Source organism: Thalassophryne amazonica, chromosome 16, assembly GCF_902500255.1.
Source record: "Thalassophryne amazonica chromosome 16, fThaAma1.1, whole genome shotgun sequence".
NCBI lineage: Eukaryota > Metazoa > Chordata > Actinopteri > Batrachoidiformes > Batrachoididae > Thalassophryne > Thalassophryne amazonica.
Window position 1 is genome coordinate 42,625,949 of NC_047118.1, and position 24,217 is coordinate 42,650,165.

The 24,217-nt window shown below is 45.1% G+C and overlaps 1 protein-coding gene across 1 annotated transcript in view; it reads left to right on the forward strand.

Annotated features, from left to right (window-relative positions):
* Positions 1–15,653: 15,653 nt before the first annotated feature.
* Positions 15,654–24,217, forward strand: part of myo15aa (myosin XVAa) — a 179,581-nt gene continuing 171,017 nt past the window's right edge. The window contains exons 1-4 of the mRNA XM_034191347.1: positions 15,654–19,995; positions 21,781–21,863; positions 22,931–22,994; positions 23,268–23,377. Coding sequence (XP_034047238.1) covers positions 15,661–19,995; positions 21,781–21,863; positions 22,931–22,994; positions 23,268–23,377 — 4,592 coding nt within the window. The 5' untranslated portion in view covers positions 15,654–15,660. The remainder of the gene's footprint in view (positions 19,996–21,780; positions 21,864–22,930; positions 22,995–23,267; positions 23,378–24,217) is intronic.

Genomic DNA, 24,217 nt, shown 5'->3' on the forward strand with positions numbered 1-24,217 from the left:
ATGCTCTGTATCACCAAGTGAACAATTCTGGCCAAAAGTCATACTTATCTGCTCCACTAAAGGGTTTACTTACTTTTTCCTGCCACTATATATGTGCTGTATGGATTGTGCACTTGCTTATCATGTTAAGTCTTTATTCGGTGACACACATCTGTGTGCATGTGTGTGTGTACACTGTCCTAAGTTGAGCCTGTTGGCTGCTTTGTGTTCAGCTGATCTCTTTCATCAGCATCGTGTCACTGAGGGTATTTGATGAAATCGTGTTGTCAGTGTCACGTAGAAGAGACTCTCTCCCCTTTCATCTAACCTTCTCACTCCATCTTCAGCTTTTCTTCCACTGTCACTTTTTCTTCTGCTTCTTCATTTCAGTTCCTGTTGTCTGTGTCTCATGTTTCTGTTTTTAGGAATCTGCTGTGCATTAAAGCTCCATTTTTTTTGTAGGTTTTAGTGTCATCTAGTGGTCAGATTGCAGATTGCATCATGCCGTCCCTGGACAGTTTTGTTTCTCTTCATATTTTTGCTTCTTTTCTTTAGTAAGTCTGTCTGTTTTATGCCGCTTTTTCAACATGACGGTGTAGCACGGTGGTCTCCACGAGGGGGCGTGCTCCGTGTAATCTTTTCAAAACACACTGATTCATTGTTGCAGGTAATAACACCCTATTGAGCAGATGGTTATTAGTGCAATTCTCCATGTTTTTTAACTAATAAACACCCCTAAATCCTACACACTGTCACTTTAACTCCTCACAGACAACCTTCTCTCTCCGTGTCCCATTCCTCTGCTGAGTTCCTTCTCCTGATTCTTCAGTACCTCCATCGCTGTCATCTGTGTTCTCTTGGTTACCGCGTCACTCTGCAGGCTGCAGCTCCATATCACACCTATCACACACATCTCATTGTGGATCTCTTACTCTTTTAATTCATTTTATTAGTCATTGGAGCGGGCCACGGCCTCAACTTTACCTAAATTCTGGGTCTTTTAGTGAAGTTTAGGGCTAGTGGCCGGCGATCACCTTAGTATTTCTCTGTTTTTCTTGTTGTTTATTGCTGGCATATTATACTGTATTTCTTGTCTTTCTGATGCCTGATTCTGTTTTTTCTCTCTGTTTAAGGTGCAGCTCCATCCAGAGATGGGAGTTGTGTTCGTGTTGGCGATCCTCCTGTCCTGTGCACCAACAGCAATTCTTGTATATTCGTCCGTGAATTGTTCTGTAATTTATGTTTTGTAGCATGGCCCAAGCAGAGGGTCACCCCTTTGAGTCTGGTCTGCTTGAGGTTTCTTCCTCAGAGGGAGTTTTTCCTTACCACTGTTGCTCTGGGGGTTGGTAAGGTTAGACCTTACCTGTGTGAAGCGCTTTGAGGCAACTCTGTTGTGATTTGGTGCTATATAAATGAAAATAAATTGAAATAAATTGAAATTGAATCTCTTTGCCTGTTTGGAGGCCACAGATTTGATGATCTGTGGATGTGATGAACAGGAGGAGACTTTTGAACTCCTGCATCTCCTCTTCTTTAGCTGTTGCTGATGTTCTTGCTGTGCAGCCTGCTGACCACGTGGACAATTGCATCATAGGGACGTTTGCTCTGCTCCCAATCAAGTCAAACCTAAGGCAAACTTGCACGTTCCTTCAGCAGGGTCATACCGGACAGGACTGGTTTTTAGCTGTTTTTCCCTATATGGCACAGCCAGTGAGCTCAACATCTGTATTTGTGAGGTAGATTACCTCAGTTGTACTTGCCTGATTGTCACCAAACCTGGTGTTTACATTACACACAGTGACCCCAAGAAGCTGTTGATTTTGAGGTCAAAGGTCAATGTTACTAGAATGGAATTTGTCAAAAATGTTGTGAGCATACAAATTTTTTGTAAACTGCCTGATTGTGGAAACCTGGTTTGTGTATTAGGTGTACTGACTTTAAGAAGCCGATTGGCTTTGAGATCAAAAGGTCAAAGGTCAGAATAACTGAAATTTACCCTCTAAAAGCATTCTGCAGAAAACTGTATCTTTTCAAGAGTAAGCTTAGTAATGTTTACCTTGGGTGCCATGGGTTAGTGCAGAGGTAGCGGCTCGTAATGTCTCTGTATTCTGCGTTGTGTTGTCCTGACTCCTCCCACTCGCTCCACGCAGGACACAAACTCAAGATCTCTGGCATGGAAGGTGGACTTGCTAACCAGAAGGCCAAAAACACAGGCTCTTGCCCTGTGGCCAGAAAGTCCTATTAGCTGTTGGGTTGAGGAGTGAGGTTTATTGGCAACTCTTGCACAGTGTCCCCTGCTGGCGTCCGTCACACAGACCATGCACTTGTTAATTGTTAAATATGGTTGAGTTTCATGAATAACATTGTCAAAGTCCCATAGTTCAGTCTCTGTGCATTCAGAAACTAAACACAGTGTTTACACGTGAACAGCCGGGCAAGTAACCAGAAATGTTAAAACCAACAGTTGGAACCTAACTGGCTGAATCTTCATGTTCATGTTGATTAATTCATCTTATACATCTAGGCCATATGCACGAAGCATTGTAAGGAATTAGGAAGGAACTTAGGAAAAATCTAAGAAAAATCTTAGAATTCCTCGAATTCTTAGATAGTTCTCAGAATTTTCCCTTGGTAAGATGAAAGTTGTCCACAAGGAACCTTAGGCCTTAAGAGAGCTCTTAAGGTGCCAAACTGGTAAGAGTAGTTAGGAGGACTTTTAAGAAGCCCAAGAGTGTCTTAAGCAGACAAGCTGGTGGGAAAGACAGAGAGGAAGCAGAGACATTCTCCATATGTAGGATGACAGTGAGTCAGTAACACACTACCGGCTTGATCTACGTAATTTTATGTTACTGTCTTAATGTATTTAAAAATTGTTTAGGTTGCTGTTATCATATTCACACATTAATATTATCATTATTTTTATTATTATTATCAGTATTATTGAAATTATTTTATTTTATGATTATTTCTGTTTTATGATTGGATTTTTAAATGGGATATAAAGAAAAAGCATAGCACACTCAAAATATTGATGTCCTGCCGCTGTTTTATTTCATAATAATGTTTCGGCCAAAGGCCTTCGTCAGATTGCAGCTTCAGTTGGACCAAGTGTTCAAAATTGTTTGTCAACCCAGGTGCTCAAAACCCCCTCCAACGAGTGGGAGGTCCCAAAAGTGATGTCACCCAGTGATTTCAGCCCATTCTAAAAATCAGAAGACAAGATTATTAAATGTTCATAGGAAAAACATCAGCATAAATAATACATGATTACAAAAAACATCTTAAATCGAAGTCAATGTTAAGTCCATGAGGAGTGAGAGTCTTCAAATGGTGGATCCAGAAGTGCTCTCTTTTTGACAGTAGCACTTCCAGGTTCCCACCTCTTGGTGGCAGAGTTACATGTTCAATACCAATATATCTTAAAGAAGAGATAGGATGATTGAACTCCACAAAATTTGGATGGATTTTTAAATGGACCACAACAGAAACAAGCATTTTCACTTTCTTGTGTCATACATGTAATTTTAACATATTTACAATTATATTATGTACTTACATTGAACTTATTAATAAACTCACGCACCTCTGGCCACCTATGACAGTATAGTCATTTCAGACCACTCACCAGTAATTCTACAATTGAATTTTCCAGAAAATATTGCTCGTCCCCCTCCGTGGCGGTTAAATATCAGGCATTTATCTGATGAAAGGTTTGTGGAATTTATTTATTTATTTACCTCTTCCTGGAACTGAATCTGACCCCCGGGATAAGCTATTCTACCATTTGGGAAGCTCTGAAAGCCTATCTGAGAGGGCAGGTGATATCTTATACAGCAGCAGAGAAAAAGAGGCGGATGAAGCGAGCGTCGGAAATTTTAGTGGACATAAAGGAACTGGATCGGCAGCACTCAGAATCACCCTCTGATGAATTACATCAGAAGAGAAGCTTACTCCAGACCGAATATGACTCGATTACGAATGTCAAAGCAATTGATCTCCATCTGAGGTCTCGGCTCACCCACTATGAGCATGGCGATCGCGCTAACAAGTTATTATCCCACCAAATTAAGCAAATAACTGCTGCAGGTGTTATGTGTCGGACGCAGGACGGAGAACCGACCAGCGTTTGAAGGACCCAGTATAAAATAAGCAGAGCACGGTACAAAGGATAACTGAATTTAATAACATAACAGTGATGTGCAAATTACAAACAAATGAGTGCGCGGTCTGCGAGGTGGAGATACGGTGGGCTCCTAGCAGCACAAACGGTCCGGAGCCAGAAACAGTTCAGACCCAAGGACCCCGCCGACACCCCCCAGGTGGCCGCGACAAACCGAGTCTGTGAAAGAAGAAACCATCATGTGAGTCCACACTCCACACACAGAGAGACCACTCAAAGGTGTACATAAACAGCAAACACTTCCTGGCTTAATCACTAATCAGCTTCCCACCCTGCAGGCATGGAACACCCAGTTCACATTCTCAACTGCAGTGGAAGCTGATTAAATGACTAACATAACAGCTCAATATAATAAGGTGTGAAGGACACCACATTTACTGACTGTACTAATGTTAGTCACAAAACCTACTGCACCTCAGGAAGTGTGCTGACGAGCGTGAGACCTCACCCCCTCCTCTTTCACAGACCATGGCATCAAAACCTGGTACGGTCTCTGCATCCATGATGATGAGATGGCTCTCGAGATGACGATCTCACCCATCTGGTCACAAGGTCGAGTCTCTGGCAAATACACACTGTGTACTCCAGACTTAAATGCAACCATGCTCCAATCCATGTAGATGCACCACAGCTGCGAGTCCTGACGAGCTGCACATGACCAGCCTCAGGTGATCAGGGTGAGGTCCTGATAGCTCAGCCACACAGCCACTCAGTCCTGAACGCAAGCCACCTGGAAGGAAAAACAAAAGACAGAAACGAAGACAGAAACAAAAGGCAGCCAGGCACCCCCAGCCATACAACAGCAGGCTCTATTTCTGCAATAAAAAATGAACACGGACATGTATTAACAGACCAACAGGACATAAACAATGAGTTCCGACTATTCTATGAGAAGTTGTACGCTTCTGAAGCTGCCGACCCAACTCAAGTTGAAAATTTTTTGAGCACCCTACCCCTCCCCATCTTAGAAGACAATGACAAAAACGTGTTGGAATCCGACATCACTCAGTCAGAAATAAGTAATGCCATTACAAAAATTAAATCCGGCAAGGCCCCTGGCCCAGATGTATATCCGGCTGAATTTTTTAAACTATTTGCAACCAAACTGGTCCCATTGCTATCAAAAGTTTTCAAAGAGGTTTATGACAGGAAGACTGTACCTGCAACAATGACGCATGCCACAATCTCATTTCTGGGTCAAGGATGAACGCCGCAAAAATGGAAAGTTGGTAGGACTAATATTTTTGGAGAAATTAGGGATATTAGGTAACAACAGTGAACAATGGCCGTTGATAATTACATTCTGGACTCACACGCTATTCCAGCAGAGGGCAGGAAATCATCTATGCATTAGAAGCCAAGGGGCGTCTGTGTGCATATAACTTCGATCACAGACAAACTGGGGAGAGTGTTACGGTTCTGGTGTGGATGGACAACGAACCCAGAAGCAGGGAGCAGAAAGGAATGTGTTAAACACGGATTTATTATAGCAAGAAGTATCCAACGTGTTCAGAGTATTTTAAGCTGCCTATCTGAGTGGAGACCGGCCCGCACGCCAGTGGAAACAGGAGAACCGCAGTCCAGAGTACTTCTGTCCTGGTAGGTGGATCCGGAGCCAGGTGGCCGCCTGCAAGCTGTTGACGAGGCTGGAGAGGAGAGACAGACTATCACATCTCTAACTATCACAGCTGGTCCCAATGTGCAGATAATTAGACAGACGGATTCAGTTCAGTTCAGTTTCAGTTCAGTTTCTTCTTAATGTTTGTTATCAGAAAAAGTTCACAGTTCAGTTTGTACAGTATTCCAAGCAGAGCTCAGTGTGAAGCTGCTTGTGTGGGCAAAGGCTGATCTTGGAGCAGCAGCAACAAGAAGGGTGTCAGCTCTGAGCTGGGGCTCCGACAAGAGGTGTGTGAAAACACCAAAAAGTTAGAAAATATTCTACTTCTGGAAAAGTAGCGAGGCCAAGCTTACCGTGTGGATTAGTTGAGTTTCTGGCGACGATGGGATGAAGAGATGGGGTTGATATACAGGAGCTGATGGAATGTGGAACAGGTGTGTCGATCAGCTTGAGGCGCATCACCTGTGCAGAGAGGAGAGAAAGCAGCAGCAGAACAGAGCAGGCAGCCCACAACAGTACCCCCCCCATGGGAGCCCCCAGGCGACCTACCAAGATGATCAGGGTGCTCCCGATAGAAGTCCCGGATGAGGGAGGGATCCAAGTGAGCCCCTGCTTGACCCAGGAGCGTTCCTCCAGTCCCTAGCCCTCCCAGTCCACCAAGTACTGTAAGTCCCACCCCCGACAACGAACGTCCAGGATCTTCCGGACGGTCCAGGCTGGGTGACCATCCACCATCCGGGCAGGGGGTGGCTCAGGAGCAGGAGGACACAGCGGACTCACACGAACCGGCTTAAGTCTGGAGACGTAGAAGACCGGGTGGCTCCGCAACGAGCGGGGGAGACGGAGCCGGACCGCCACCAGATTAACCACCCGGTCGACGATAAAAGGCCCGATATAACGGGGAGCCATCTTTGGAGAGTCCACCTGGAGGGGAATGTCCCGAGAGGAAAGCCACACCTCCTTCCCGGGTCGATAGGCAGGGGTCCAATGCCGGTCAGCATGGCCCTGCGTCTGGGTATGGGTCTTCAGCAGGGCAGAGCGGGCGGTCTTCCACACCCGCCGGCATCTCCTGAGGTGGAGCTGCACAGATGGAACCGAGACTTCGGCCTCCTGAGAAGGGAAGAGAGGTGGCTGATATCCCAGGGAGGCCTCAAAGGGGGAGAGTCCTGTGGCCGAAGAGACCTGGGAATTGTGTGCATACTCCACCCAAGGTAAGTGTTGGTTCCAGTCCGACGGGTGCGTGGCAGAGACACACCGTAGGGTGGCCTCAAGGTCCTGGTTAGTCCACTCTGCCTACCCGTTGGTTTGTGGATGAAACCCGGACGACAGGCTGACCGAGGCCCCAAGCGCAGCACAAAAGCTCCGCCAAGCCTGCGATGTAAACTGGGGTCCCCGGTCATATACAATGTCCTGGGGTATGCCATGCAGCTGGACAACGTGGAGGATGAGAAGGTCGGCAGTCTCCTGGGCGGTTGGTAACTTTGGCAGGGGCACAAAGTGGGCTGCCTTGGAGAACCGATCCACGATTGTGAGGACAACTGTGTTACCCTGGGATGGAGGAAGTCCTGACACGAAGTCCATCCCGAGGTGTGACCACGGGCGGCTTGGAATTGGGAGAGGCTGCAGGAATCCAACAGGCAGTTGGCGGGAGGACTTGCCGTGGGCACAGACAGAGCAGGCTGTGGGCCACCAGAAACAATGATGTAACAGATCTAGAGTACGGGTGACCCCGGGATGGTATGACAGTTTGGACAAGTGGCAGAATTGAAGTACCTGGGAATGAACCTCCGGTGGAACAAAAAGCCAAAGGGCGGGGGCGCCCCCCCCCCCTCAGATCCGGATGATGGGTGAGGGCTTCCTGGACGGCTCGCTCAACATCCCAGGTCAGTGCCCCCACAACCATGGATCGAGGCAGGATGGTCTCTGAAGTCTCTGATGGGTCTTTGGAAGGTGAAAACTGGCGGGACAGTGCATCAGGTTTGAGGTTTTTGCTACCTGGTCAATAGGAGATGGTGAAATTAAATCTACCAAAACACAGGGACCACCTGGCTTGCCAGGCGTTCAGTTGTTTGGCAGTCTGGATGTACTCCAGATTGCGATGGTCAGTCCAAACGATGAATGTAACTGCGGCCCCCTCCAGCCAATGTCTCCACTTGGCTAGCGCTTCTTTGACAGCTAGGAGTTCCCAGTTACCCACGTCATAGTTCTTTTCAGCGGGGGTAAGGCACCGCGAGAAGTAGGCACATGGGTGTACCTTATTGTCCCCCTCAGACCTCTGAGATAGTACTGCACCAAGACCAGTGTCAGAAGCGTCAACCTCAACTATGAGTTGACGGTCCGGGCCAGGCTGGATAAGTATTGAAGCTGTGGTGAATCGTTCTTTCAGAACGGAGAAGGTGGAGTCAGCCTGGGGAGTCCACTGAAACGCGGTCTTTGAAGAGGTGAGTGCGGAGAGAGGAGTGGCAATCTGACTGAAGCCACATATAAAACATCTGTAGAAGTTCGCGAAACCCAAAAACTGCTGTAATTCTTTAACTGTTGAAGGTACTGGCCAATTGACAATGGCTTTGACCTTAGCAGGGTCTGGTCTGACCTGATTGTGGGAAATGATGAACCTCAGAAAAGACACAGTGTCAAGATTAAATCTGCATTTTTTGCCTTTGACAAACAACCTATTCTCCAGCAGTCATTGGAGAACAAGACACACCTGTTTGACGTGAGTTTGTGGATTGGGGGAGAACATCAAAATGTCGTCTAGATAGACAAAAATGAACCGGTTCAAAAAAATCCCGCAGAACGTAGTTGACCAGTGCCTGGAATGTGGCTGGTGTGTTGGTGAGACCGAAGGGCATGACGAGATATTCAAAATGTCCCAAAGGGGTGTTGAAGGCAGTTTTCCACTCGTCCCCCTCCCGAACACGCACCAGGTGATAGGCATTGCGAAGGTCCAATTTGGAAAATATGGTCGCCCTATGCAAGGAACTAAACGCAGAATCGAGAAGGGGTAAAGGGTACCTATTGCGGACCGTAATAGCGTTTAGTCCCCGTAAGTCAATGCAGGGGCGAAGGGTACCGTCCTTCTTTCCAACAAAAAAGAAGCCTGCCCCCACGGGGGACGAAGAGGACCGGATCAATCCCGCAGCCAGGGAGTCCCGGATATAGGTCTTCATTGACTCGCGTTCCAGGTGGGAGAGATTGTACAACCTCCCAGATGGGAGAGGAGCGCCAGGAAGCAAATCAATGGCGCAAGCGTTCGGACAGTGAGGAGGTAGTGAGAGTGCACGATCCTTGCTGAAGACCTCACCAAGGTTGTGATACTCTGAGGGTACAGAAGACAAGTCCGGAGGTGTGGCAACCTTCTCCTTGGCTTTCACGCAGGGAGGAACCGAGGAACTAAGGCACCCCTGGAGATAGGCTTTGCTCCATCGAGTTATAGCCCCGGTCTGCCAATTGATTCTGGGATTGTGTCTAAAAACCCACGGGTGGCCTAGAACCAGGGGGGAAGAGGACGGAATCACGTAGAACTGGATGGACTCACGATGATTCCCTGACATCACTAACGTAACGGGAACGGTGCGGTGAGTGACAGTAGGAAGGGGTGTGCCATCCAGAGCATGCATGGACAATGGGGAAGGTAGTGCCTCTAGTGGTATTTTAGATTTAGACACAAAAGTGGTATCAATAAAATCGCCCTCAGCCCCAGTATCGATTAGAGCTGGAACCGAAAGCGTTTCATTGTCGAAATAAAGCGTGGCCTGGATTTGGATGCGATTAGAACCCACACCTGTGAATTTGGTTTGGCTCACCCGTAACCCGGACCCTACAGATGAGCATGGTCTTTTGGCCGAATGGGGCAGGTGCTAAGGCTGTGCCCCTTAGCACTACAATAGAGACATTCCCCAGATGCCAGTCTCCGTTTGCGCTCTTCTGGGGGCAATTTGGCCCTGCCGAGCTGCATAGGTTCGCCAGCAGGGGGAGCTGGCGTGTCTGAGGAGGACTCGATGGAGCTTGGAAGAGGTGGACCTGGTGTGTGCCGAGGGAAGGGGCGAGCGGAAAATTCCCGGTCAGCCCGATGGCCTTTCTCACGGCGCCGCTCCCTCATCTGATTATCCAGCCTGATGATCAGTGAAATAAGTGAGCCCAGATCTCTTGGTTCATCCCGGACCGCCAGTTCATCTTTTAACGCGTCATTTAGGCCATTGATAAACACACTCTGAAGTGCCGCGCTGTTCCACTCTGCCTCCGCCGCCAACATGCGGAACTCCACCTCGTATTCAGCCGCGCAAACAAAGCTCAGTGTGAAGCTGCTCGTGTGGGCAAAAATGACAAACACTTAGCTGGTAAATTGCTGAGAGTGAGCGCTCCATGCACATTCTGCAGAAAAAGGCTGATCTTGGAGCGGCAGCAACAAGGAGGGTGTCAGCTCTGAGCTTGGGCTCTGACAAGAGGTGTGTGGAAACACCAAAAAGTTAGAAAATATTCTACTTCTGGAAAATTAGTGAGGCCAAGCTTACCATGTGGATTAGCTGAGTTTCTGTCAACGATGGGATGAAGAGACGGGGTTGATATACAGGAGCTGATGGAATGTGGAACAGGTGTGTCGATCAGCTTGAGGTGCACCACCTGTGCAGAGAGGAGAGAAAGCAGCAGCAGCAGCAGAACAGAGCAGGCAGCCCACAACAGAGAGCTGACATTTGCCATTTGGTATGCTTATGTATTTTGGGTCTTGGTTGAACGCTGCCAAAATGGAACATTGATAGGACTAAAATTTTTTGAGAACCTACGGATATTAGCTAACAACACTGAACAATGGACGTTGATAAATTCTGGGCTCACACACCATTCCAGCAGGGTTGGTAAATCATCTACATATTAAAAGTGAAGTGGCATCTGTGTACGTGTGTGTGTGTGTGTATTTAGTAAGTTCAATGTATTTACATAATAGAACTGTAAATACATTAAGAATACATGGATGACACAAGAAAGTGGAAAAAAGTGACCAACTTGTCTTCACCACGTCTAGATGCCTAAATGCAATGAGTTGCTGCTATATGACTAATTGATTAGCTATTTGCGTTAATAAGCAATTGAACAGGTGTACCAAATAAAGTGACCGATGAATGTGTAATATGACGTGGCCAAAGGTTTTTGTTCCACCATATTTCACATTTCAGTAATTTTGGGTGTAATCTTTGGTGACCTCTGTTAAGGCCACAGATGGGAGTCTTGTCCAAAAACAATTGGTGTATTGTTTGATGGGAAGTACTTCCTGTGACTTAAGTTTGAAGAAAATGTAAGGAGGTCACACCACAGCCTAAATGGCTTTTGATCTCTGACACTGGCCTGTATGTACAATAAATGGTTGATGGGGCGCCATTTTCCCTTTGTGATATATTTAGAGTAGTCTGCAATAAATGTTTTATCCATGTGCTCAGCTGAACAGGGCAGTCATAAAACATTCATACATATCTGCCACTGAAGTGACCTCCTGGAATATCAGCCCATCATCAATGAATTAACATCAGGCATTAATGTATTGCACTAACACCACGTTCAGCCTACTGACAGGGTGTCTGAGGTGATACAAATACAGGAACAAGACAATTAAAGAGGTTTACATTTTTAATCGTATAAATGTACTTCAGTGGATTTGAAACTGTAGCTATTCACCACATTTGTGCACAATTAATCATTTAAAACCAAAGCAGCCCTTTGACTCAGTACCCTACATTCAAAAAAGTGAAAGTGGTGGGTTGTGCACTTTATATAACTTTAAGTTCAAAGATTTTTTCAGATAATACAGGTTAATTTATTGCTTAACTTTTTGCTTTTAACTACCCTAATACAATTTTGTGGAACCTGCTGTGAAGCTAAATTTAATTAAAGACAAAATTTCAACGTTTTTTTGAGTGAATAAGTTACATCTGTGACATTTTAGAATTACTACTCATTCATTTTCTGAAGCTGGTTTGTCCTGTTAACGATCACGCGGGCGTTGGCAGTGGTTTTGGAACCTATTCTGGGAGTCACTGGGCGAGACGCGAGATACATCCTACACACCACCAGTCTATTGCAGGGACTATAATTACTATTTCTCAACAAAATATCCATATAGCTGTCATATTTCAGCCAGGTAGACAGCGTGGACATCTGGTGGTGGTCTTAATGATGCAGCAGTGTTGTTTGTTTCCATGTTCTGATCATTTTCATGGATTTATTACTGGTAACTGGTATTACTGTTAATAACCAATATTTTGACCAATGGGGGAAACAGTCTTCATGCCAGTCCTCTAAGCCCATGGTTTTCAACCATGTGCCATGAAAGGTTAATTGGTAGACGCCCTCCCTCCATCAAGTGGTGGTACCAATCACTGAAATATGCTAGTGAAGTGATTGTTAGAGTGAATATCTACACTGCTGTGGAGCTTCGTTGCACAATGTTGGAGACCAGTGCTCTGACTTGCAGACAGAAAGTCAGTAATTAAAAAACCTCATAGTCACCATAGGATCGTGAATCAATCTTTGTGAAGAACCCTGCATTATGAGCAAGCACAAAATTAAGTAAAATTATTGTTTTGTTTTCTTTTCCATTTTAATTATTTGAAATTTTGGTGGATGTTTAAGGGGACGTTTATCTTGAATGAATGACTTCCATAAAGTAGGAAACATTACTAAACACCCTTAAAAATGATTTATTGCCATGAGATGCACCAGCATCTCAAGTCAAATCACTGGCTTCCCTTACCCCCCCCATATCAACGATGAGGAATGGCATTCTGAGTCAAGTTCAGACCCTTCAGCAGCTTTAAAACCCTCCATCTGGGAAAAAGCCCAACCTTTGTTGTTTCTGGTCTCACCATGTTCTTGGTCAGAGGCATTTTTTATATATATATATCTGAATGTGGTGTCTTGGGGGGAGGAACATGGTTTCTTGGTCTGACTAAGAAAATAAGGAACAGAAAAACTCAGCTTACAACACACATAAAGGTGGTGTTGCTTCATTTTCTGCACAGGATGCCATTAAGCCACTACACCTTTACGTCGAAAGCATTTGGCTGCTATATTCATGTTTAAAATATTGATTATATGACCTTTAACAGTCAAGCAGTACTTTGAGGGAATTTATCTCTACTAGCTGACAGTGTGAATGGCACCTAATGCATGTATGTATGCTTGCATATACGTAAGCAAAGGAAACCAAGCCTCTTTGCTGGCTGCAGGGCTTCTTCTCAGGCTATTAGCGTGGGTTTTAGCGCTGAGTGACTACGCCTCTCAGACACAGTTTAGCAACAGCTCAGTTATCCTGCATTATTCATTCAGCAGCGAGCCTGCAGATAAGGTTACGTCAAAGCACTATAGCCAGTACACTGAGGTGCCTTTTGAAACTATAACTGAGGGCGCATGCTCTTTGACCATGCACACACACACACACACACACACACACACACACACACACACACACACACACACACACACACACACACACACACACACACACACACACATATTGAGGACCTATACACATATGAGCTCCAAATGAGTTGAGGATGAGAAGAAGACCTGAAGATGGCTTGAACAGGGCATGGAGGAGGTCAAGGTAACCAGAGAGAGAAGCAGTGGGTCACAAAGGTGAAGCTGACGTGGATGTAGGTGGATACCACCGCAGATGCAACACACACTCTCTTAGACAAAGAAGAGGACTCCCCTGAAGGCCGAGACTAAGACCAACGCACGCACATCGGTGCTACTTGTTTGGGGGACATCCTGCCAATGTTGATGCGGCGGCCAAGATAAGGATTCACAGAACAAAGCAACAATGGGAGACATACAAAGGACTACACAAACTCAGCATCTGGGATGTCAGGGACTTTTATTCATCCTGTGACCTGAGAAAGTTACTTACAACCCCATAAAGACGGACAACACCAGGAATTTACAAGCACTTTTGGTATGGTGTATGCTATCTTGTTTAAGGATTTTGATGAGAAACATGATGACCCAGAGGCAACAAGTGGGTAATGCTGAGAGTCTCTGCAAGCAGTGGCAACAGCTGTTTTCACATGCCAGACTTTTTTAATAATCTAAGTCTTTCTTTTTGTCTCAGCAACTGTTCAGACAGATCACAGAGTAGTTCTTTTTGACAAGGCTTGAAGATGCCTTGTAATGTGAGCACGCGCTGATGGCTGAGATTCTGACTTCACTGCTAGATCATGTTTTGAAGGATTGTGGTTTGTGCTTCTCCCTGTGTGCATTACAGAGCAACTGACTTGGGACTGAATCTGTTTGTGTGTATGCAGGAAAAATATTGGAGAAAAGATGTGACAAACAGTCAATGAGAGGATGCTGCTGCAGTTTTTAGTCTTCTCAAAGCTTTTTGCCTAGGTCCATTTTGGGTACTGGTTATTTTTCTTCATTAGGATGTTGATTTGTATTATGAGCCATCATGCCAACTAAAAAAGGTGACACAAAATCGACTGCCAAGAAAGGGAAGTCAGAGGAGCCAAGGAAGGGTGGAAAAGATGATAAAAAAGGAGGGAAAGATGACAAGAGAGGGGGCAAGAAAATGGACGAGTCACCGGCTAAAGGGAAGGGAAAAGATAAGAAAGCAAAGAAACCTGTCAGTGAGTCAGAGGAAGGGTCGGAGGAAAAAGAAGAAGAGGTGCAAAGCGAGGAGGACAATGAGGAAGACAGTGAGGAAGAAGCAGTAACCAAGAAGCCGGCACGACTGGACAAAGGCAAAGGGAAAGCTGCTCTGAAAGGGGCGTCTAAGGCCATGGCTGTGAAAGGGTTCAAACCACCTTCCAAACATTCAGCTTCATCTGATAGTGATGAAGAAGAGAAGAAACCACAAATGGGTAAAGGAATGGGAGCCATCAACTTGAAAAAGATGAGTGATGCTCATCTTAAAGGAGCCTCCAAGGCCATGATGGGTTTTGCTGCAGAGGCACAGAAGAACAACATAGCAGCATCAAAGGCACAAAAGACAGCTGATGCTACGTTTCAACTGAAAGGAGCCTCCAAAGCCCTTACCAGTCTCACAGGAAAGGGCTCTCCTTTTACCTTCCCAGCTGCAAAACAACAGCAGCCACAGAAAGCAAAACCGAAGAGAAACCTTAAAAGCACCTCACGTCTCTTTCTTCGACTTTCCAAGAAAAAGAAGCCACCTGCTAGTGGTAAACCACTTCTAGGTGCCAGCAAGCTTTTTGCTGGCCTTGGGGCCAAGTCCCAGAACATAACTGTTGGGAAAAAGACAGGCTTGTCTGGCCTGAGTACATCAAAATTCAACTTCTTCAATAAGAAGGATGATAATTCAAAAGAATCCACATCTAGTAAAAAGTCAATAAATCTGTCCAGTTTAGGGGGAAAGGCTAAAATGGCAACACAGTCCAAAGGATTAGGAGGGAAGTTCAAGGGCATGTTCGGCAAAAAGAAAACTAAATCAAACTTTAAGGGCAAAAGTTGGCTGTTAACAAGGATGAATGCAGCAGCTAACTGGTTGACAAGGAGGTTCCTGTCTAAGAAGGGTCGAAGTCGATTCGGGGGGCAGGCAGGAAGGCGGGGGCATAGACGTCTGTCATTTGCTAACAGGCACACCAGGGGCAGACAAATGGGCTATTATAATGAGGCCTACGAATATGACGATGATGAGTATGGATATGAGGACAATTATAACTCCCAGTGGAGACCTAGAAGATTCCTTAGGCGACCCATGACCTATGACCCTTATGACTATTATGGAGAGGAAATTGACTACTATGATGATTATGATGATGACTGGGAAGATGAATATGGTTATTTTGATGATGAGGACAACTTTTATTATGATGATGAGTTGTACTATGATGATTATATGGATTATTACAGTAACCCATATGATTATTATATGGATGAGTACGATGATTACTATGGTGATGAAGAGCTTGAGTATTACTATGGTGAAGATGGAATGTTATATGCCATGGAGCCAGAGACCTATAGTTACTATGATAGTAGCTTTGATGGGATTTATGACCCATTTGATCATTCATTTTATGGAGATTACTTTGACCAAAGCATGGGTTATACCTATGGGATGTCAGACCCATACAGCATGATGGGTGATGGTTATCAGGTTTCAAGACTGTATAATGACCCAGAGCTGGCATATACAGATGATGCTTCCATTTATAACCCCTATCAGCAAAGTTTCTATATGGATGCACCTCTAGATCAGACTATGACCGAACAACTATATGGACAGGGGCAGTTTTCTTACGCAGTCACTGAACCATTTTCAGCAGGGCAGTTTAAGGTCCCCAGGCCCCAGGTTATGCTGTTTGGAAATGAAAGACTAGATGTGGAAAATGTTCCATCTCTTACGTACCCTCCTCCCTCCTCCCCAATGTTTGCTCCATCATCTCCATCTCTGGCCCTCAACAGTCAGGATATGATGCCAAATATACAATATGAGCAGTCTGTTCCATCCCACCTTCCAGCACAACATCTTTATCCCAGTGTCCAGAACCAGCAACCAACACCACTTATTCCTCAACAAATCCCCTTTTCTTCAGCTATGGTTTATCAACAGGAGCACATTCCTCCCCTTCAGTCTATTCATCCTCCTCTCTCAGGTTCTCCCAGTCACATGTCCCTGTCTCCTCTGTCACCGCTGCCTTCCTCTCAGGTGTATCTTCCCTCCCTCCCTCAAAATCCACATATGTTCCAAATGGGGCAAATGTCATCAATGGTACCCCCAGCACGACCACCGATGCCTCCACTGATGCAATCACAGTTGCATTCACCAGTGGCTTCACCAAGGCCAATGAGACGAATGAGCCCACTTCCATCTCCACAGCCTTCACTGAGAGTAAGATCAGCTAGGCTAAAGGCACCTCCTTCACCCCGCCTCTCATCATTTCATAGGCCACTTCAAACAGACATACAAGCAGAGCCCCACTTTTCTCCTCAATTATCTCAAAGAGGGCCCACCCACCGGATACAAAGGATAGGTCAGCGTGCAGCTTCTCCAAGTGACAGGTTGAGACCAGTAAGCCCTCCTGCTTCTCCACCGTTTCAGAGGAGAGGGATATCTGTTCGAACTCAGCCATCCCTCGCAGGAAGGAGAAGAACTGGTTTGAGGAGGGTGCCATCAACTGTCCAACCCCACTCCCAAATTTCCAGCCCTCTAGCTTCACCTCGAGGATCACTAAGAAGGAGACTAAGCCCACCTCCTTCCCCAAGGCTGTCTTTCAGGAAGCAACCACCTCCAGATGCAGTGCCTCTCCCACCTACACGACCTCATTTGTTCAAAGGAAGAAAAACATCCAAGCTGATGCGTTCACCATCTCCTCCTCAACCCTTTCCACAAAGTCGGAGTCCCCCTGTCCCTGACAGACCTCAGTCACCCCCACATGCTTTCCGACCCCCCTCAGCAAACCGTCCTAATTCACCTCCATATTTAAGCAGTCGCTCTATTCTCACCCGCTCCTCTACTCGCAGGCTGATAAATGCTCCTGGTGGGCGAAGTCATGTGCCCACAGGGGCTGTCAAACCCTCACCAATTAACCCTTACTTAAATAGATGCAGTAAACGGAGACCACCTGTCACTCAGCATGTTGCTCCATTCAGGTCTTCTATCCATAGTGGCCCAGCCCCTCCCTCACAACAAATAGGAGGTGCAGCTGCAACCACACCATTTGCCAGAACGGGATCCCGGCCTACAGTATTAAGAGAATCCCAGCAGTTTGGTGTTCACCAACAGGCCCTGCACAGACCTGTAGGTAGAGGTCAGCCTTTAGTTAGAATGCCCAGAGGGCAGCCCACTCTTTCATCCAGGCCATCATTCAGAGCACCACCCCCAGTGCCTCCTTCCTCACCCCAAACTCCTTTAAAACAAAGTGGCCCTATTTCTCCTCAACCATCAGTACGTAGGCTACATAGTAGACCTCCATCTCCACATCTATTGCGGCATTCATCTCCTCTCCCCTCTCGTTCAGCTTCACCCATGCACCACATCACTAACCCACCTTCTCCTTTGCCTCATAGGGCTATGACTCCTCAGAGTCTGGGGCCAGCATTATTTCAACCTCATTCTCCTCACCCCAGTCTTCCTCCTGGTACTCTCCCACCATCACCAACTACCAACTACTACAACTACAGAGTAATGGAACCAGGTCCATCTACAGTGCTGACAAATGCTTCACCAAACCCTGAGGTTGGAAGTGCATCCTTTTCATCTACCCAACTTCATTCCTCCATCCCCTATTCCACTACTACTTTTCCAGAATCTCTACAAAGATCTTCTTCCCCCCATACACAGCAGGAAGTATACCCTCAAAACCTTCCTTCACATGGCCAATCATCACCACATCTTGGAAATGCACTTCAGAACCCTTATCTGCATAATGCCAATAACATTACACCACTGTTCCAGAGAAACACTTCTCCCATACCCAGTGGCCAGGTGGAGAGAATGGATGATGTAGTAGTAAATCAGCAGCTGAATACACAGTCCACTCCTAATGCTTTGATGCAGAACTCTCATCTTCATAGTGCCTCATATTCATCTCCACTACAACGCAATGCCAACCATCATGCAACTGTCATCTTGCCTCCTCAGGGAGCAGCTGCTCTTGCTCCCACACTACCCACCTCCCCACATTTGTCCTCAGCCATGATCAACTCTCAGCTACGTAATGCTTCCTTTGCCTCACCTTTTCAAAAGCAGTTTCCAACCTTGTCCTCTACAGCTCCTGCTATGTCTCCAACTAATCCTCATCAAGGGACTATTAGAGGAGCATCCTCCTTTCTCTCCGGTGGGCTCAGGACATCCCAAATCCAGGGATCCATGTTCAGGTTTCCAGATGGTGCTCTTACAATGCCCCATGGTCCTACTGAGCCTCCAGCTGTCACAAATAGTGGTGGAGGTGTTAATGGTGGTGGGATACTGACACCATCCATGCTCTCCAGTGCCCTACAGAATCAAAGCCTATGTCAGGCCACCTACCGTTTACCTGATGGAACACTAATCAATCAGAACGATCCTGCTCAACCTTCTTCAGCACCATCCCCACTCTCCTCACCTATGTTGTCCTCTGCTTTGCTCAGTCCCAGTTTGCGACAGGCCACATATCATTTGCCTGATGGCACATTAATTACCAGGACAGAATCAACATCTGTACCATCCCCACCCACACCTATGCTTTCATCGGCATTACTGAATTCAAATGTACAAAAAGCTACTTACAGGCTGCCAGATGGAACACTGTTTACAAGGGGTGAGCCAGCACCCGAACCTGTCACTCCTTCCTCCCCATTTCTCTCCTCTGCTCTTCTTAATACAAATATCCGTAAGGCCTCATATCGATTACCTGATGGGTCAGTACTTACCCAGCCAGGGCAACAAAATAGAAATGATGAAAGTGCAAAATCACCACTGGGGCTATCTAATGCCCTACTGAATGCTAATCTGCGTAATGCAAAGTTCCAGCTCTCACAAGGATCAGCACTGTTTTCACGAAACCAAGCCCAACCTACCACCTCTGTTGCTTCAGGGCCTGTTCTCTCTGGTGCCTTACTTAACACTAATATTCGCGGTGCCTCTTACAATCTCTCAAGCAAATCTCTATTGAGGCATCCTGGTTCTGCTGACAATTCAGAATCTTCTACCCTCAACCTTTCCAGTGCCCTCAGGAACCAGAACATTCGATCAGCCACTTATCGCTTGCCAGATGGTACTCTAATAATGCGTTCTCAGCTGGCTGAGGCACCTCAAACTATTGACCTGTCAAATGCATTGTCAAAGAACCCGAATCTTCGGACTGCAAAGTACCGTCTCCCCAATGGCAATATCATGGCACATCTTGGAGCTCCAAGCACCCCAGAACCCAGATCCTTTAACCTCTCTGGTGCCCTGAAAAATCCTCAACTCGCAGGGGCCTCTTATCATTTACCATTCTCATATGCTGTCGTAATGCCACAGACCCATGGACCTGGGACTGAGCAGCACTGGTCCCATGGCACAGACACTGAAGCCTTGGGGATGCAGCAAGATGTGGATGTTTGGGGTGCTGAGAGGTTATTACCTCATAGAACAGTGCAGAACCTCAGTAAGTGGTCTATGTATCGAGATGAGGAGCTATTGGACCCCCAAGGCCTGACAGGACAACAGATGGGACAGGAACCAGGAGATTGGAATCTAAGCAGGGAGGGGGAGCCTCAGGGACACTGGTATGACAAGGTAAAAGATGTTGAACCATATGAAAAGTTGCACTTCAAGTCAACCTTATAATTAATAAACATATTCTGGTAAAAACAAGAGTGAATATTCAACAAAATGCTGTAATTAGTGAGCCCTTTCTTTATTAAGGTAATTTGATCTTCTTCTTCTTTCATTTTGCTTCAGTTGCTCCTGTTAGGGGTCACCACAGCAGAATATCCATCTCCATCTCACTCTGTCCTCTGTATCTTCCTCTGTCACACCACCCACTTGCATCTCCTCCCTCAGCATATCCATAAACCTCCTCTTTAGCCTCCCTTTTCTCCTCCTTCCTGGTGGCTCCATCCTCAGCATCCTTACAAACCCTGGGTCCCTCTTTTGTACAACACAATGCAGAGTGCAGCCGCTACATCTGCACATGTCCAAACTATCTCAATCTCACCTCTCTGACTTTGTCTCCAAATTGTACTGGGACCAAAAGTTAAAGTTGCTCCAATTTAGGTTAAACAATTATGCAAATTATTGTTTGAGTTAATAGGGGTTTAAAAACAATAGTTTGCACCATGCATCATTCTTAGTCATTGTGTTGAAGGATAACATATGACCAATGTCATAGAATCCAATGGACATTGACATTATTTGACCTTTACTTTGGAGACCAAACATTCAACACAGTCAAAACTATTCCATTTATTAATCCTATTAGCTCAACCAATAATTTGCACCACTTTTTATTTATTTATTTATTTTTTCACCAAAATTGGTGCAACGTAACTTTTGACCCCTGCGAAAACTGAACTTGACCGTTGTCAGCATTTTTGCTGTTTTTACCCCATAACTCCATAACATTCAGTCACAGATAGTCCAAACTACACCTTTTTGGAATCTTTATGATCAGACAAATAATGTTGTATAGTTTTCAATAGGATTGGAGCATCTTTTCATTTTGATCCCTGTGTAATTGTTCAGTTGACCCTTACCTGGCTGCATATTGAAAATTCAAGCGGTCAGTTTTCAAAAGAGTAATGTCTATGGAGTATTTGTGCTGAATTTGGTTGTGAGAAGAGAAGAGTTGTGGTATTCCACTACTCTTCTCTTTGCACCCTGTCATAATATTTCTCAAAATCCACAAACACACAATGTGACTCCTTCTGGCCTTCTCTATACTTCTCAATCAGCACTCCAAGTGCAAACACTGCATCTGTAGTGCTCTTTCTCAGCATTAAATCATATTACTGCTCAGACCTTTACCTCTTTTATAAGCCTAGCTTTCACTACTCAGTCTGGAATGTCATGCTGTGGCTGATCAAGTTTATACCCCTGTAGGTACTGCAACTCTGTAAAACACACTTATTGTTAAAAATCACATTCAGTACATTTCTTCTCTGCTAATCAGGCATTCTCTCGCTTTCCAAGGTTTTATTAAACGATCTGGTTAAAATCTCTGCTGCTATCTTTCCTAAGCATTTCCATGTCTCCACTGGAAAGTCATCTGGACCAACTGCCTTTTCACACTTCATCCTCTTTATAGCTGTCCTTATTTCATCCTCACTAATCAGTTGCTGTTGTTATTCTTGCTACATCATACAGACTTCTGTCACTCTCATTTTCTTTATTCATCAGCTCCTCAAAATACTCCCCTCACCTTTTCAAAGCGCCAACCATTTGGTGATGATTCTTTTTTTTTTTAGTACAGTAAGTAGAACAGGAAATTACAAATAGTAGAAAACAATTGCATTTCTGTGCTGTGACTGTACAATAGAGGCACCATTTCCTGAGCCTCATTTTTTTATGCATACTTTAAAGATGTATTCCATCAGATGCCTGACCACTATGGGTCACCGTGTGCAACGAGAGGAAGATGGAGTGGAAGACATGACACAGCTAGAGTAAGTAACATTTCTCTTTTGCTGTCTCACCCATACAGACATATATATGTAAGCTCTTTGCCAGAAAGATTTTGTAATTTGCTAATTACTTAATAATCACACAGTTCTGTTTGGCTTCTAAAATGAAGCCCATGAATTTCAGTCACATTGTTTTACAATGGAGTATCAAAGAGTATCAAAGACCTTTAGAGGCCTTGAGGCCTATTTTTACAATTGCTTATTCCAGTTTGTGTTGTTGAGATTCAATGATTCCCCCTGGATGTGACATCTCATTACAAGTTACGTCCTTAGCCAAGGGCTGTATTAATTTAAAGCTGGCGGAGTGGGACAATGCACATGATGTATCTTGTCTAAGGATACATAAGGGTAGTGTGATTGTGAACTGAACCCAGGTCTACATATTGGTAGCCATCTCCTATTCGCTGACTTGCCTGCTCTGCAGACACAAAATGCTCAATGACTAGTCTTCCAAATTAATAAACAGTATTCAGAGGGCATAACTTCATTAAAGGAACAGTTATTACCACAGGCAATTGCATAAGATCTCCCAGATTAAATGTGCAGAAGTACACATTTCAGAGGATCCTCGGGTATCGCTGGGATGACTTTGTTTCAAATAGTTAGATTCAGATGAGCATCAACTGCATGGTGAGGGAACATCAACTATGACATTTTGGCTACGTGGAGCATTTCTCAGTTGCATGATCCCAATGTTGAGGACCCCAGTGCCTGTGGAAGATAAAAGGGACATCTGGGTTTGATCTGGGCGCAACAGATAGGAGGCTACATTTGAGAGGTGAGGTTGGATTGGATTTGCCTGAACCCAAAGCAGTTTCACAGAGTGATGGATGTAGCAACCCTTGGCACCAGAGCATGCTCGCAGACATGACCTGACCTGTAGTTATGGGGGATAATTATATTTTGTTCAAGGTGTTGCTGGGTGGCATTGCTGAGGTAAATTCCAGGAACACAGTCTGCAGTCATGCTGGTTGTAGTAAAGGTGGTGGAATATGTGCGCTGGGTTCTCTGCTGCTTAAATACCTCTGACTTGTTCTGTCTGTGTCCAGGGAGATGCATGAGGATGCTGTTCTGCTGAACCTGAGGAAAAGATTTGAACGAGAGCTAATTTATGTATGTATCTTAGCAGCACTCACACCCACCACACATGCAGCCAACTTAGTATGATCATTATGATGCTGAAAATTTGTAGGAAGAATGAGTTTTTTAAATTTAATTAAAATCTTTTGCACTTACTTTGTTTTCACCAGAAAGAGGACAATTTAACAGTGAACCTGTGTGACCGAAAGGGTGTGGGCAGAAGCAAAAGCTTCATCATCATCTGTCACAATTTCTTTAAATAAATGTGGCACTTCATTCTTGTCTTTCTTTCTTGCTTTCTTTTAGACATATATTGGCAGTATTCTGGTATCAGTAAACCCCTATAAGATGTTTAACATCTATGGGACAGATGTTGTGCTGCAGTACAAGGGTCACGCTCTGGGAGAGAACCCTCCGTAAGTCACTTTCACTGTTTCTCTTAAAAGATTAAGAAGTCACATGGCAAAAATTAGAGGGCAAACAACAATTAAAATTTAATTTAAGATTTAATATTTCATAAAACATTGTGTAAAACTGAAAGGGGGTCAGCTTTACAAGCCTTGTGATTTTGTAACTGATACAGTAAATTTTGCAGAGTAAAATTTACTCTGCTGGGATAACATTTGGTCCCAGTCCAAATAGAGTTAATTACACTCTACCACAGGGTTAAATCAACTCAACACAGTGTAAAATCAACTCTTATTGGAGTAGAACCACTTGAATTGACAAGACGGGGTCACAGACCGAACGGTCTCCCCTCTAAAAATCGGTCCGCCCTGCCTTCACTGCGCATGCATCATCAACCACGGTTCAGGAAATATCACCTTGTTTCTGCTTCAAACTGCATTCCAGTCATCATCTATCGCAGCGACAGATATCTGATACTTTTGTACAACAATCATTTCCATAAATAATTCAGCATTATTTAATCATAAAAGACAGAGGAAGCAATCAGAGCGCCACAGTCACATGAGCTGCTAGCTGTTGCATTCACTGCATCTCCGTCATTTCACAGCGTCACCAATTATCACCTCATTTCTGCTTAAAACTGACTTCAGAATGATTTAAGAGGTTTTACCTTGTCATCTGATGGTTAATAATCCCATTAATCCATTTGATCGCTTTGGGTGAAGACAGTCCATCTCACAGGAGTTGCTGTGGTCATAAATGACGCATGTGCAGTGGATGCAATTTTAGGAGGGGACTGTTCATTCTGCAACAACTGTTGAGCTGATTTCACTCTACAATGTATACAA